The 14,036-nt window shown below is 45.3% G+C and overlaps 1 protein-coding gene and 1 long non-coding RNA gene across 7 annotated transcripts; one reads left to right on the top strand and one right to left on the bottom strand.

Annotated features, from left to right (window-relative positions):
* Window positions 1–2,638: 2,638 nt before the first annotated feature.
* On the top strand, window positions 2,639–5,210 carry LOC136464327 (diacylglycerol O-acyltransferase 2D-like). Its single transcript, XM_066463284.1, has 9 exons — window positions 2,639–2,982; window positions 3,113–3,187; window positions 3,279–3,364; window positions 3,537–3,643; window positions 3,724–3,879; window positions 4,017–4,103; window positions 4,323–4,420; window positions 4,553–4,640; window positions 4,776–5,210. Exons 1-9 carry the CDS (start codon window positions 2,771–2,773, stop codon window positions 4,875–4,877), a joined length of 1,011 nt encoding a protein of 336 aa, XP_066319381.1. The 5' UTR covers window positions 2,639–2,770; the 3' UTR covers window positions 4,878–5,210.
* Window positions 5,211–6,218: 1,008 nt separating this feature from the next.
* On the bottom strand, window positions 6,219–8,757 carry LOC136464326 (uncharacterized). Of its 6 annotated transcripts, XR_010761177.1 has the most exons (7): window positions 8,340–8,757; window positions 8,217–8,254; window positions 7,789–7,869; window positions 7,450–7,494; window positions 7,210–7,356; window positions 6,627–6,670; window positions 6,219–6,508 (listed from the first exon to the last, which is right to left on the bottom strand). It is a non-coding gene; the product is annotated as an uncharacterized lncRNA (long non-coding RNA). The 6 variants fall into 6 exon arrangements; XR_010761174.1 differs by having other exon boundaries at window positions 6,627–7,356; XR_010761176.1 differs by having other exon boundaries at window positions 6,219–6,670.
* Between the last annotated feature and the right edge of the window lie 5,279 nt (window positions 8,758–14,036).

Raw genomic sequence — 14,036 nt, 5'->3', positions numbered from 1 at the left:
TAGGAATCGCGACGGGGCGACGTACCTCCTGCACCCTGCGGGAGAATCTGGTGCGTGCTGGACGCTACGCCGCTATGGGCCTAGTAGTACGCTACCATGTTTATCGGCCAGCACTTGTCGATGATTGATGTCCTCGAAATCTGTCGCTGGAGGTTTCGGCTTCTCCCTCGTCCTTTCCATGACCTTTAGGAATTACAAACTTATTATAATCTCAGCAGGTGGCGTTTTTTTATAATTACACTGTACGTAGACGTCCATATTATATAGGTACGCTCATTCCTATAAGCACACGTATGTAAATCCTATCTCTATGAGCATCTCTGAAGGATGGAGCCGGCGGATTACCATAGGCGTGTCGACTGGGACAAGCATAGCGTCGTTAAATCTTGGAATAAATCCAGAAAAAAATACGAGCACCCGTGCCAAGTTGAGAATTTGAACTAAAGATGCCACTTTGTACCCATTCCCCATATCTAAACTCACGTACGTAAACTCTACCCCTATGAGCATCTTTGAAGGATTGAGCCGGTAGATCTTGAGATTCACGAAGTCACCACAGACGTCTCGTTGTCGATGGAGACAACCATAGAGTCGTTAAATCCTGGAATACAACAACAACAACAAAGCCTTTAAGTCCCAAACAAGTTGGGGTAGGCTAGAGTTGAAACCCAGCAGAAGCAATCAAGGTTCAGGCACGTGAATAGCTGTCTTTCAAGCACTCCTATCTAAGGCTAATTCTTTGGGTATATTCCATCCTTTCAAGTCTCCTTTTATTGCCTCTACCCAAGTCAACTTCGGTCTTCCTCTACCTCTCTTCACATTACTATCCTAACTTAGGATTCCACTACGCACCGGTGCCTCTGGAGGTCTCCGTTGCACATGTCCAAACCATCTCAACCGGTGTTGGACAAGCTTTTCTTCAATTGGTGCTACCCCTAATCTATCACGTATATCATCGTTCCGAACTCGATCCATTCTTGTATGACCGCAAATCCAACGCAACATACGCATTTCTGCGACACTTAACTGTTGAACATATCGTCTTTTCGTAGGCCAACATTCTGCACCATACAACATAGCAGGTCTAATCGCCGTCCTATAAAACTTACCTTTTAGCTTCTGTGGTACCCTTTTGTCACATAGGACACCAGATGCTTGCCGCCACTTCATCCACCCTGCTTTGATTCTATGGCTAACATCTTCATCAATATCCCTGTCTCTCTGTAGCATTGATCCTAAATATCGAAAGGTATCCTTTCTAGGCACTACTTGACCTTCTAAATTAATATCTTCCTCCTCCCTAGTAGTAGTGCCGAAGTCACATCTCATATACTCAGTTTTAGTTAAACCCTGAAATAAATCCAGAAAAATATAAGCATCCGTGCCAAATCGATGATTTAAAGTTAAACCCAGGTAAATAAATTACACCACAAAAAAAACTCAACCAACTAATCAGTTCGCTGGAGGCGTCTAACAATACCGGTGTCTTAACAATACCGACCTTTTTTTTATTTTGTGAAGGATCCATTGCTCACACAAGTTTTCTCGACCTTACTTTTGCAATTTGCAGCCAGGAGTCCTTCACGAAATGGCAACGTTATTGTACATCACAGTATACCGTTTACATACCCCCCACAGGAACAAAATATAAAATAAATTTGGCGAGCCATCGTTTTCTGTGGGATTATTAGAATGATTGTGTCGTAGTGTTGCCGTGTTGCAGATGAGGATGACAAATGAATGTTCAACATCTCCTATCTGTCTCTAGACATCTTAACCCGTGGAAATTTATTAACCGTCGAACAAAGAAGCGCGCCGTGTGTTGCTTGTGTGCTGGTTCTTCACTGCGGCACCGGAGCGTCACTGTCGCGATCGTCACCTAATAACTCGCGGTGGAGCACTGCAGCGTGCGGGAGCAGTGCACTGTGCACCTTCGCTGCCGCGGTCTGCTCGTGCTGCCGTGTTGCCGCAGCGTGTGTCCTAGCTAGCGGCGGCCATGTGCATATAAGACCCATTTGGCCGCTCGTGCCCCCCACGCATTACGACGAACAGCTCCGATGCGACTGGAGCTCCATCGCTTTCCGCTGTGGGATCGGGTGCCAGCCAACCACGAAGACTTTCCCGGCAAATTAAACCGGCTGGGCGTCTCGCGCGTTCTCTTCATTCGTTTTCACGTCGTCCTGCGCGACAAGAGAGAGTATTCTTACCGTGCCATAGGCCACGTTGCTAACTCTAACCACTAACTAACCTAGCTGAAATCCAGAAATCTGTCGCTGCCTTCAATCCAGGTCACACGACAGTTTTGCCCATGCTAGAAACAATTGACCTCCGGACGCAGACGCAGGCGTACGAACCGCGTACAACGACTCCCGTGCACGGTGCACCACTGCATCTACCTGTCCGTTCGGTTCAGCAGCTAACGGTGCGCTGCGCTCGGTCAGATCGGCTTCGATCCGCACGCACGCCTCACGATTGGCGGTGGCAGGCTGCCGACGCAGCGGTCTCCCGTTCTCGCTGGCCGCTGCGCTGGCAAGAGCCGCGCTGCCGCGGAGTCCCGCTCAGCCCCGACACCACCGCACGGAGGGAAGAAAAGAAATCCTGGGGGAACACGTCGTGATCAGCAACCAGATTCAGACGCGAGCGGGGGAGGCGGGCGGACCACACTAGAACCCTCTCTACGGCTCTACTACGCACGACCCAGCCCGACCGGACCGACACGCCTCCATCTCTCTGCCGGTCGCCTCGGGGCTCCCGCCGGCGGACGATCCGAATGGGGGCGGCAACCAATGGCCCGAGCAACGGCGCGTCCGCGGCCGCGGCCGCAGGGGAGCGCGCGGACGACGGGACCACGGTGTTCCGGGGCACGGCGTACTCGCCGCTGCGGACCACGGTGGCGCTCGCGCTGTGGCTCGGGGCCATCCACTTCAACGCCTTCCTCGTCCTCGCCTCGCTCTTCCTCTTCCCGCGCCGCGTCGCCGCACTGTACGCCGCCCCTCGTCTCCCTCCTTTCTTTCGCGTCCCCGGGATCGGCGGGATGGTACCTTGTGCCGTGCCGGCGTGCCCGTCTCAGTCAGCGCGACCGCTTCATCCTTGCGCTTGTTTCGTGCTGCAGGGTGCTGGCGACGCAGCTCTTCATCATGTTCGTGCCGCTCAATGATAAGAGCAGATTGGGCCGCAAGATCGCCAGGTTCTCCTCCTCTTATTGACTAATTTGCTCCCTATTGTCCCCCGCTGGATTCCTGAATCTTACATTCGGACGGCGCGCGCCGCGTCTGCAGCTTCATAAGCAAGTACGTGATTGGGTATTTTCCCGTCACTTTGCACGTGGAGGACTACGGCGCGTTTGATTCCAACAGAGCTTACGGTGAGCTCATCTTAACCATTTCTTTCCCTTTCTGGATGATAGAATCCCGTATCTAACCTTTTCAGTAGATTCTATAGCCGTTAGCCGTATAAGAAAGAGGACTAGAAGAGCACCAAAGTGAGGGGTACTTAACAGAGCCATTGGACTGGTGATTTTACTGTTGTGTTTTCAGTGTTCGGTTATGAGCCTCATTCAGTTTTGCCCATCGCTGTTGGGATCCTCGGGGACCTTGTTGGATTCATGCCGCTACCAAAGATGAAGATTCTTGCAAGCAGTGCGGTGAGACTCCACCAATGTTAGCTTGCAAGAAGTACAGTTAGTGTAGCTCTGTTCTCACCCGGTGGTTTGGTTGGTTCTAGGTGTTCTACACCCCCTTCCTAAGGCAAATATGGACGTGGTTGGGGTTGGCTCCTGCATCGAGAAAGAGTTTCTACTCCTACCTTGGAGCTGGTTATAGCTGTATTATAGTGCCAGGAGGTGTGCAGGAAATACTTCATATGGATCATGATTCAGAGGTTTGCTTTGATCCTCTTGTATTTTTGTTAGTATTTGCATTCTATTTTCAACTCTCGTGATCTTGTGCTAGACTACTTAGTGCTGAATGAAGGCATATCATATTAACTGAATAACAAACAATCCTTCCAATTGGCAGGTTGCTTTTCTTAAATCAAGAAAAGGTTTTGTTAAGATAGCTATAGAGATGGGTTGCCCTGTAGTCCCCGTTTTTGCTTTCGGACAGGTAACAGCATTTCTTTTAGCTTGTGATATGCAGTGTAATGATACCTTTACACTTAACTGTAGGCGCTGAAGCATGCAACTAATGAAAAGTTATCTGTTACAAACTTCAGGAGGCTAGCTAATGTTAATCCAGAAATGTGCACTTGATATTCTTTGTTCCTATCAATAAATCCAGATATTCAATTTCTGATCCTGATTATGTTTCCTGTCTTCGAACCAGAGCTATGTATACAAATGGTGGAGGCCAGGTGGCAGGTTAATTGTCAAGATTGCTAGAGCAATCAAATTTTCTCCAATCATCTTCTGGGGAAAATTGGGGTGACTCTCTACTGCGTTGCATTTCTCTTTTTTGGTCCTGCATATTTAATCTACATGAATTTGATACATTTTCTGTTTAATTGCCATAATGGTATCCAAGAATTTAAGAGTCTACTGCACTATCTAATGCAGGACTCCCATCCCTTTTGCAACACCAATGCATGTGGTTGTTGGGAGGCCAATTGAGGTTGTGAAGAATCCTCAACCTACCATTGAGGAGGTAAAGAAACCCTTTTGAGCAATCCACCGTGGAAAAATTTTCAGGAAATGCTATTTATAACTTAAACACGTATAACTTACCAAGGGGGAAAAACAGAGGTGTTCTAAAGTGCACTTTGTTCTGGTGTCTTAACAGATAAATGAAGTCCACAGACAGTTCGTTGTTGCGATGCAAGATCTGTTCGAGAAATACAAGACCAGAACCGGATACCCTGATCTTCGGTTAAGAGTTCTTTGATGGCGTGTTGTTCCAACCAAAAGCTCTTACCAGCTGGGGTTTAGGGATAAAATGGCTGTGCAGGCCCATCGATTCAATTGCTCGTAGCATTTGAGCTATGATGTTTTTCAGCACAGATCCACCATTGGAATTCCGTACTCCCTCCATTCTAAATTATAAGATGTTCTTGTTTTTCAAGATACATAACTTTTATTATGTATTTAGATATATACTATGGGTTTGTTTGCATCCATTAGCACTAAAAATTAGCTAGTTAATAGCTAATAACTGCTAATTGTTAGCAGAGAGATGTTTGGATCCACTTGCTAATAGATGATTGGATTGTGGGTTGAAGGTGCTGAACTATTAGCACCTATTAGCAACTCCAAACTCACTAATGGAACTAATAGTTAGCAGCCCTTCAGCTAATAATGAGTAGGTTGGTTTATTAGCAGGTCTGTTTGGATCCGTTAGTACTAATTTTAGTTGTTTTTTTTGGTGCTAATGGATCTAAACAGACGCTATGTCTAAATATATTGAAAAAGCAAAAGCAATGTATCTAGAAAAGTCAAAAACGTTTTATAATTTGGAACGAAAAGAGTAGCAGCATCTTTGCTAGGATGCTTCTGTGATGCCCCTATCATCTTTTCATCTTTTGGTGCTCTTTCGTAGAATTCCTCGAGGTTTGGATGCAAAGATATGCATTTGTTTAAACTAACAAAAACTAAGCAGTGGTAGGTTCATCAGACCTCGGACCCAGCATGAGAAACTTAATGGAGTGTTTGGTTTAAGGAACGATGTGGTTCATCGTCTTGTCACTTATTACTTTTTTATTTGGTTTGTGGAATAGACTGAGTACCACCTTATTCCTCACAAGCTAATAATTAGTATATGCATGAGAAATGGGTTAATTTCATCAAAATTCATGGGATAAACTCATAATGCACCACCTCATGATGCATGGGGGTAGCTGCACAAATCAAACACACCCAGTATAGACTGTTGCTTCGGATTGGTGTTAGCACAAAAGACTCGAAGAAGCTCTGCACGAGTCTTTCCTTTGGCAAAACGAGCAACGTACCCTGTTGCATTGCGTTGATTTTTTTCCTCATTGCATTGATATATTTTTTTTTTCTTGAGCAACGTAGAAGAACTGTGTTATTTTATTAAGAAGTAAACCGCGCTACAAAGGAGCATTTTATCAAGAATTAGCACAAATCCCGCGCGTTGCCGCGGGTGTAGGGAAAAAAAGTTTGGAAGAAGCGAGCATTGTGGTAAAATTACGGATGAACTTATTTGTCAATTAGTAGGTGACGACGATATGGTTCAAATAATGCCATGGTAATGTCGGAAAGGTGGATATATGGATGCATAATCATGCAAAAGTATGACATTCCAATCTTATTATAAAGTCAATAATACATCCATCTCTCTTTACAGTAAATCTGCAGCAGTACCTTACAATTACATGGTATAAAGTGGAAAGGTAAGATCAATATGGAAAACTTTTTTTTTTCGTTTGCTAAGGTCAGCTGCAAAGGATTACGATTGCAGTATTGGAGAGGTAAAGGTACCTTTTTTTTTTGAACCCAGCAGCAGCTGTAGAATCAGGATGCTCCGTTCCAGCAAAGAAGTAGATTATGCCAAAAATACTGGAAGTAAAATTAGAAATGAATAATAGGGAGGAATTGGTGACAAAATTCAGAAAGCAAACATTTGACAGACGTAGAGGCATGCAACAGTAGAAAAGTATTGGAGAGGTAAGGTAACCTTTTTTTGGGGAACCCAGCGGCAGCTTATGAATCAGGATGCTCCTTTCCGGCACAGAAGAAATAGGTTATGCCAAAAATATTCAAAATAAAATTAGAAATGAATAATAGGGAGGATTTGATGACGTAATTATAGATGTACATGCATGCAACAGTAGAAAATGTACATAATGTAAACATTGCTGGACAACCATAGTTTGGGATGAGCAACTGAAGCTCATTAGAAATAATTTCAAGATCAATAGGGTTGACAGCAGAGATATTCTCAATATCAGTAGGATTGATCAAACTGTTAGATGCCAGTAGATGAGGTATCTACGTATGGGGTATATTTTGGATGGTAGCTGATATTGCCCAAACAAAGAAAATATCTTACACGACTAATCTTGGCGATAGCTTAATTATTTGTCCTGTAAACGTCGTATGGCATTTTGAGCAAAGAGCAATAATACAGCTTTTTGTTCAGTGAAACATAATGTTATTTAAACTTGTTCGATGGCAATTTTTGTGCCGTATCTTGAAACTAATTGATAAATGTACAGGACTAAGGCTCAAGTAACAGAAGTTGAGTGCTGACTATTCACCTGCTGGTTTCACAGTTGATGCCATCTGTATTGAATTTTGAATATGACAATCTGTTGAGCATGGACAACTGAGGAGTGAGGTTGTAGTGTGAGGCGGGCAGCAGCGTCGGGGGAGGAGACATAGGCACCGACTGGGACTCAGCAGTCCTGCTCATTTAGAAGAATATGGCAGAATTAACTAACAAAAACATGTATTAGAGGTAATTTTCTTTTTGAACCTATGAAGTGTACTATACCAACCACATGAGAAGATCAGAAGACAAAGATCTAATGGCAAATTTTGAACTGCATAAAAGGATAGAAGGAAGATCAGTAAATAAGCCTATTATTTAACTTATCTGCTGATAAGTTGATGTACATTGCTGTCAGGAACTCATTATATAAAATATATATTGTACCACTAACAGATCTTACAATTTTAAATTATTTGCTGCTACGTTGATGTACATTGCTGTCAGGAACTCGTTATATAATCTATATTGCAGCACTAATAGATCTTACAATTTTAAATCATGCATTATTGGAACGAAGGCCCCAAGAGTCTTTCTTATTAGATCAATTAGAAACATAGTGTCATACTATGTTGTTTTGTTCTTGTGGAAGATGTGGAGCTCTCTTCTTTGTGGAACTAACTCTTCGATTTCGCAGTGAAGATGTGACCTGAAATATCAACGACATACGAATCTAAGTAATGACGAAAGCAGGGAAAATAAGCAAGGGTTAATTGCAGACGGACACACTGAAAGTTTGGTTCTGCAGGTAACACACATTGGGCACCCAATCATTGGAAGAAGTAGTATATGGAATAAGAAACAAATATAGATTAAATCTGTATGCTTATGAAAGATAATTACAAATACTGTGATCAACTCTTGTCCAGAACATATCAATGAGCGCATACATTAGGAAACAGGTTTCAGGAATTAATAGGGGAGATAGGTAGCAAAAACTGCAACATCAAGGAGTCCTAAGTCATCTGCTTATTAGAGAGAGGAAAAGGGGTTCACCTCGTCGGCGTTTGGCCAGGACACAATCATCCTGCATCCTAAAGATGAGCAACGAAGGGTGAGGAAACTGAGCAACGATGCAAGCAAAAAAAAAAAAGAAAAGAAAGAGGGAGCCGGCAGTACCTGGACGCGCTGCCACCGGAGGCGTTGCGGGCGTCGCCGCCTGGGCTGCGCCGCTAGGGTTTGGCCACGCGCGGGGCTGCCGTGGTAGCGCGGCACAGCGTCGGGTCCTAGAGGTCGGACCGCGTCGCAAATCGGAGCCGGAGAGGGCGGAGAAGCAATTTCGTGGCACCGGTCATGGACGGGGTTACCGGCGGCGTTGGTGGGAGAGGTGGAGCGCGTCGTGACGCCGAGACGGAGAGGGCAGAGCTGCGGCATCGGTGCGTCGGCGGCGTCGCTGCGGCCAGCGGCCGCGTGGCGACCTCGGGGAGGGTGAGGGGCTCGCGGGCGACGTCCAGCAGCGCGGCCTCGCTGGTGGCGGCGCCAGAGGCAGGGGCGGCGTTCCGCGGGGCGGGATTAGGAGCGGGGGAGGTGTGAAGACCGGAGAAGTTTGGGGCCTTTATATTTTTACCATTATAAACATCGACACTTATCCGAATATCACTCTTAGAGTGATACTTACAACTTTATCAGATGAGAGAAGTTTTAGTTATATATTTACCACTTTTGCGTATGTGGCATGCCACGCTAACTCGACATGTTGACGCTTAGTCAGTATGAGCATGTGAAATGTCGTTGCTACCCCTGCCTTGCTCCTCTCTCCATCCCGACAGCGGTGCCTGTCACTGTCGGGTGGGCTCCACTAGTCAGCTTCGTCTTCCATCCAGGTGCTGAGAGAGCGAGCGAGAGAGAGAGGGGCCGAGCAGGGGCGCAGGGCGCGCGGCGATGCTCTTGAGCGCTAGCGGCGGTGCCAGGCTGGCTGGGCGTCGGGGGGGGGGGGGGGGGGGGGGCGACGACGTCTTTCCCGTACGGCACTGAGAGAGGTAGCAGAGGGAAAAGCAGAGCATCGGCCGGCGGCGTCGATCTGCGGCGAGAGAGATCAGGCAGCAGCGGTCGGGCGGCGGGCCAGCTTCGGCAACGGGAACCGCAGGCTAGGATGGAGCCCGGCGCGGCGATGGCGGCATCCGTCTAGGCTGCATCGACCCAGGGCGCGAGTGCCTGCGGCTAGTGCGGCGCAGCTCCGTCGGCGCTCAGGGCAGCTTCGGCGAGCGCGGCTCCGACGTCCTGCGGCACGGTGGTGCTCGCCTGTGCCGTACATGCGCGAGTTCGAACTCGAGCTCGTAGCTTCCCCTTCTCCCCCAGCGAAGCTCCACAGCACCCATACCGGCTATTTGTAGTCGGCACAACCCACAGTCCGTCTGTCTCCCATCCAGGTGCTGGAGCTGGGAGACGAAGCTGACTAGTGGGGCCTACTTGGCAGTGACAGATGCCGCGGGACCCAGCTATCGGGATGGAGAGAGAGAGAGGAGCAAGGCAGGGGTAGCAACGACATTTCACGTGTTCATGCTAACTAGACGTCAGCGTGTCGAGCTAGCGTGGCATGCCACATGCACAAAAGTGGTAAATCTATAACTAAAACTTCTCTCATCTAGTAAAGTTGTAAGTGCCATTCTAAGAGTGATATTCGGATGAGTACCAATCTTTATAATGGTAAAAATGTAAAAGCCCCCTCAAAGTTTCAGGAGGATGTGGTGGAAGTGAACGTGTGGCCGCTCTTTTTTATCGGGTAGAGGAACGGAGGGTTGTCGAAGTTTGCAGAGGAGGCAGGAAAGGCGGTCGTTTCAATTTGCAGAGGCAGGGAAGACAGTCTGGACTGTTGGATTGGTTGATCGGACGTACGGGAATTGCAGGTGACATGGACAAAGGAGTATGCGTATTTGGTATATAGGAATAAAGAGAGAGAATGGTAGATTAAAATGGGCTACAAAGGGGAGCTCAAGAAACCGATCCATAACCCCCAACACCTATCACATTCCAACTCTGGGCTCTAGCCGCCGAACACCAGAGACCAAATGGCCCTTTTGGCAGGGACATATAATTTTTTACCATCATAAGAAACACCACCGTAACATATGTCACTGACGCATGAGTCACTGACATGGTATTCTATATACCACTCTCATCGTAATGATGGTAAATTTGTAAATCTTCCCTTTTGACAGGGCTCTTGGAGGCACCGGCTCCTCCTTCAAACTACCGTAGCAACATTGTTTGGCACTGTAGCAAAAAGCCATTTTAATTCCGGAGGCAGAAAATGAACTAGCAAGAGGAGCTGAAGAAGCCACGGTTCCTGCCTCCGCCGGCTCCTTACTACAGTGACACAACAGTAGTGAAGCCACACCCAGAGCTGTGCCAAACGGACATAGTATGGCCTGTTTGCTTTGCTGAAAAGACATCAAAAAGAATTTCTATGTTTTCAAAGCTCCCAGACTACCAAGATGATCAGGCTGTTTAGGTATTGATATAACCTATTTGATCAAAAAGAACTGTAAAAGGAGCACAAATCACAGACACACATTATCAATTTAGCACAAATCACTTGCACCAGCATCATGGGATTCCCATTAAATGGTTTTATTTTGAAGTACAAGAGAAGTGCTCTATACTCGGAGCCACCAAACACAGAGCAGCACACAGCTAAATCACACCTTAATTGGGAGACTGGGGCATACAACACCAAGAATTTGGTACAGACGAAAGACCATCACTGGCTACAACCAGTAGTGTAAACAACATGATGATGACTGCATACTCGTACAGAACTTGATACACTTCATGGGAACTCTCAGGAAAGGAGAGCAACTGGATCCTCCAGAGTTAGGTCCAAAGGCTGATGAATGCAGTCATGCAGACAACAAGATGATGAGTTGACGACTGCAGGCTTGTACAACTGGATACACTTCTTGGTCATCAGACCCTGTGCACGGTGTCTGGGACTAGGATCACACACTAACTACACGAATTTTCAGATGACCAATCACCTGAAGGCCACGAGACCACGATGGCTAATCCCCATTGGATTAATCCATCTTACATATGCTGGACTCCGTTCCAGCATAAGCTACATTTCCACGAGCCTGTCAGATACAGGATCAATAAGGCTGCACCTGTGGCTTCATGCTCCATCACGCATTCGATTTAAACCGAGCGAAACTGCAAGAGCAACCGTTGCTCTTGGATCACTTGCCCCATCCATAGGGACAACTTCACGATTTCCAGGTACATCTGTTGACCATGATAATGACAACCTGTGGTTTTTCCATAACAAACATAACCCATCAGTAATAGTCAGACTGCAAGGAAGAAACATCCCAAAATAGAATGGCAAAAATAAATGAAGATTTGTATCATGGTACAGGAACAACAGTTCTGATGTAAAACTTTTCCATTCTAGTGGTGATACAGCTGCAGGGCGTCTATCAATCAATATAGCTATCGAATTAAGTTAGATACCAAGAATGCACTTTTGGTTTCGTTTCAGAATGATTTTGAATAAGCATCCTAAATCCCGATTTTCTTGCTTGTAAGAACATCTTGATTTCATGTCCTCTTATCTTGCTTTTGCAGAACTTTTCATGCTTATAAGAACTTATCTTCCTTTCCTTTTCTTTTAAGCAATACTTAGTTCGGTATTTTAGCAGATTATGGAGTACAGCAGTGAGCATACAAAGAACAACATGCAAAATAACATATATGCATGAAACTAGGTATTAGGAACAGAAAACCAGATAGGACAAGGTTTATACCTTATGAATGCAAGGATGATTTCTTGCCAGGCAAGAACAAATGCTGTGAATACAGCAAAACTGCTCTTTTTAGTCCTGCTGCAATCTAAGGGTACCTGCCATGAACCAAAACACTAAAGTCAGTTGTTACCTAATTGTCAGAAAGGAAACAAGATGATAACAGTGCAAACAAAGCAAACCTCAAGGTACAAATGCTTGGATGCACAGTTCAGCTTGCTCTTTGGTCTGAACCACTAGCTTGGGTAAACTGGGGTGAGGGGGCTGGAATTATTAGGTGTGGATGTGCGGGAACGGGTGTTGCTGCAAAAGCCAATTAATGCAGGATTATTCACAGATGGAGAAAATAGAAATCTCAAACCTAGAAAACATAAAGAAACATCTACAGTTTCATTTGCGTTCGTGTGATGATTACCTTGGCTACTGAGTGTATGTAGCTCGAGTCATATGACTTATTCAACTCAAATAAACAAACACTACCTATATAGGTACAGGTAATCTCAAGTACAAGGGAATATTTTTAAGAGGCTGGTGTCACATGGTAGAGAACCAATTATATCAGCCCTAGGAATGCAAAAAACCACAATGATCTGCCTATGCCAAGCATGTTTCTATGCTTTCAATCTTTCTGGACCTTATGAATTTAGCTTGAAAATTGTTACAAAAAGAATTAAAGATTTTAAAGAATTTGTGAACAAGCATAAAGTAAATATTTACAAACGAAAATATCTCATCATAAAACGATAGAATTTAGACAAACACAGCTATAATCTTGGTCCGAACAAAAATGTACTCAAGCTAAGAAGAAACATGATGGATAGAATGAGTATGTGACATTGAACACAAACTAAAACTATCAAGGATGCACAAATATGACACAGACCTTAAATAATTTCCAGATTTTAAAAGGGACCAAGCATATCATAGTTTGTTAAGAAGACAAAGATCCTACTATACTGCAGCACGGCATGAATGCCACATTACCTACTAAAAAAGGAGTCTGAATGGAAGGTCGAGCTGTTGGTGATGCACTACTAAAGTTTGATCCAGTGAGCTGCACATATTGATTTCCAGGCATGTTGTAACTATGAACCGACAAATAACCATTGCCCCTACCAGAAATGGATGGACTCAACTGGCTAAATGTTTGATTGGTTGTGTTTGCAGCAGCTGAGACTCCATAAATAGGAAGATATTGCTGACCGGAATATGGGTTTAGTGTACCCTACAAAGAGAACATCTGTCAGAATAGGCAAAGGTTTGTGTAACAGTCTTATGCATCACAAGAATATAAAAGCTGATAGCTTTTAACACTTCAACCTGTGGATAGATGTATTCGGTCCCATATGAAGGGTAACTGCAAAAGGGAAAAAAACGAACAACTGAATGTATTTCTATTGGCTTTCAAACAGTCATATGAGCATACCGTGTTCCATGAGCATGGTTGGATCAGATTATTTCATCATTTGAAAGGGGAGATACCATATGCACAAGCTAATTTAAGTAGTAAACACCGTATTACCAGATATACTCTCCAAAAGTAAGTGCAGGGCATTTTCATGTTTTGTTACAAAGAATGTTACATTGGAAAACTAACAAGTGATGACATAAATTATCTTACCTGTACTGGGGAACCGGAAATCCTTGGTAGTACCCAAGTGCAAACGGTCGGTGGTGGCCATAACCCCCTACATAAAAGGCCCTTGGAACTGGGACACCAAAGTAGGATCCAGCTGATCTTGGCCGCCGCCGCTTCCTGGCCGCTCTGACTATGCTGAATTATACCGGAGCTGAGCATTTCTATTACTTGCCGCTCAATCTCATCTTTCACAGCCGGTGGGTAGCGATAAGGCCTCATGGACACTGGAGTGGCGCCTGGCAACAGCGGAATGTCATGCTCACAGTCGCGGCGCGGAGGGTAACCCTGAGGTGATCAAAGACCGAACTGAACTCTTGGAGTAGCCGAGAGATCTCAGGTGGTAAATTGTCAGCCGGAGGAACTGAACTTGTAGCAGGGACATGAGACACCTGAATAAATGTCCCAGGTGGTAGTTCTTGCAGATCACCTTGCAATACA

The sequence above is a fragment of the Miscanthus floridulus genome, chromosome 7 (genome assembly GCF_019320115.1).
Source record: "Miscanthus floridulus cultivar M001 chromosome 7, ASM1932011v1, whole genome shotgun sequence".
Classification (NCBI taxonomy): Eukaryota; Viridiplantae; Streptophyta; class Magnoliopsida; order Poales; family Poaceae; genus Miscanthus; species Miscanthus floridulus.
Note: the sequence above shows the minus strand (reverse complement) of the source record. Positions and strands in the feature narration are given on the sequence as shown.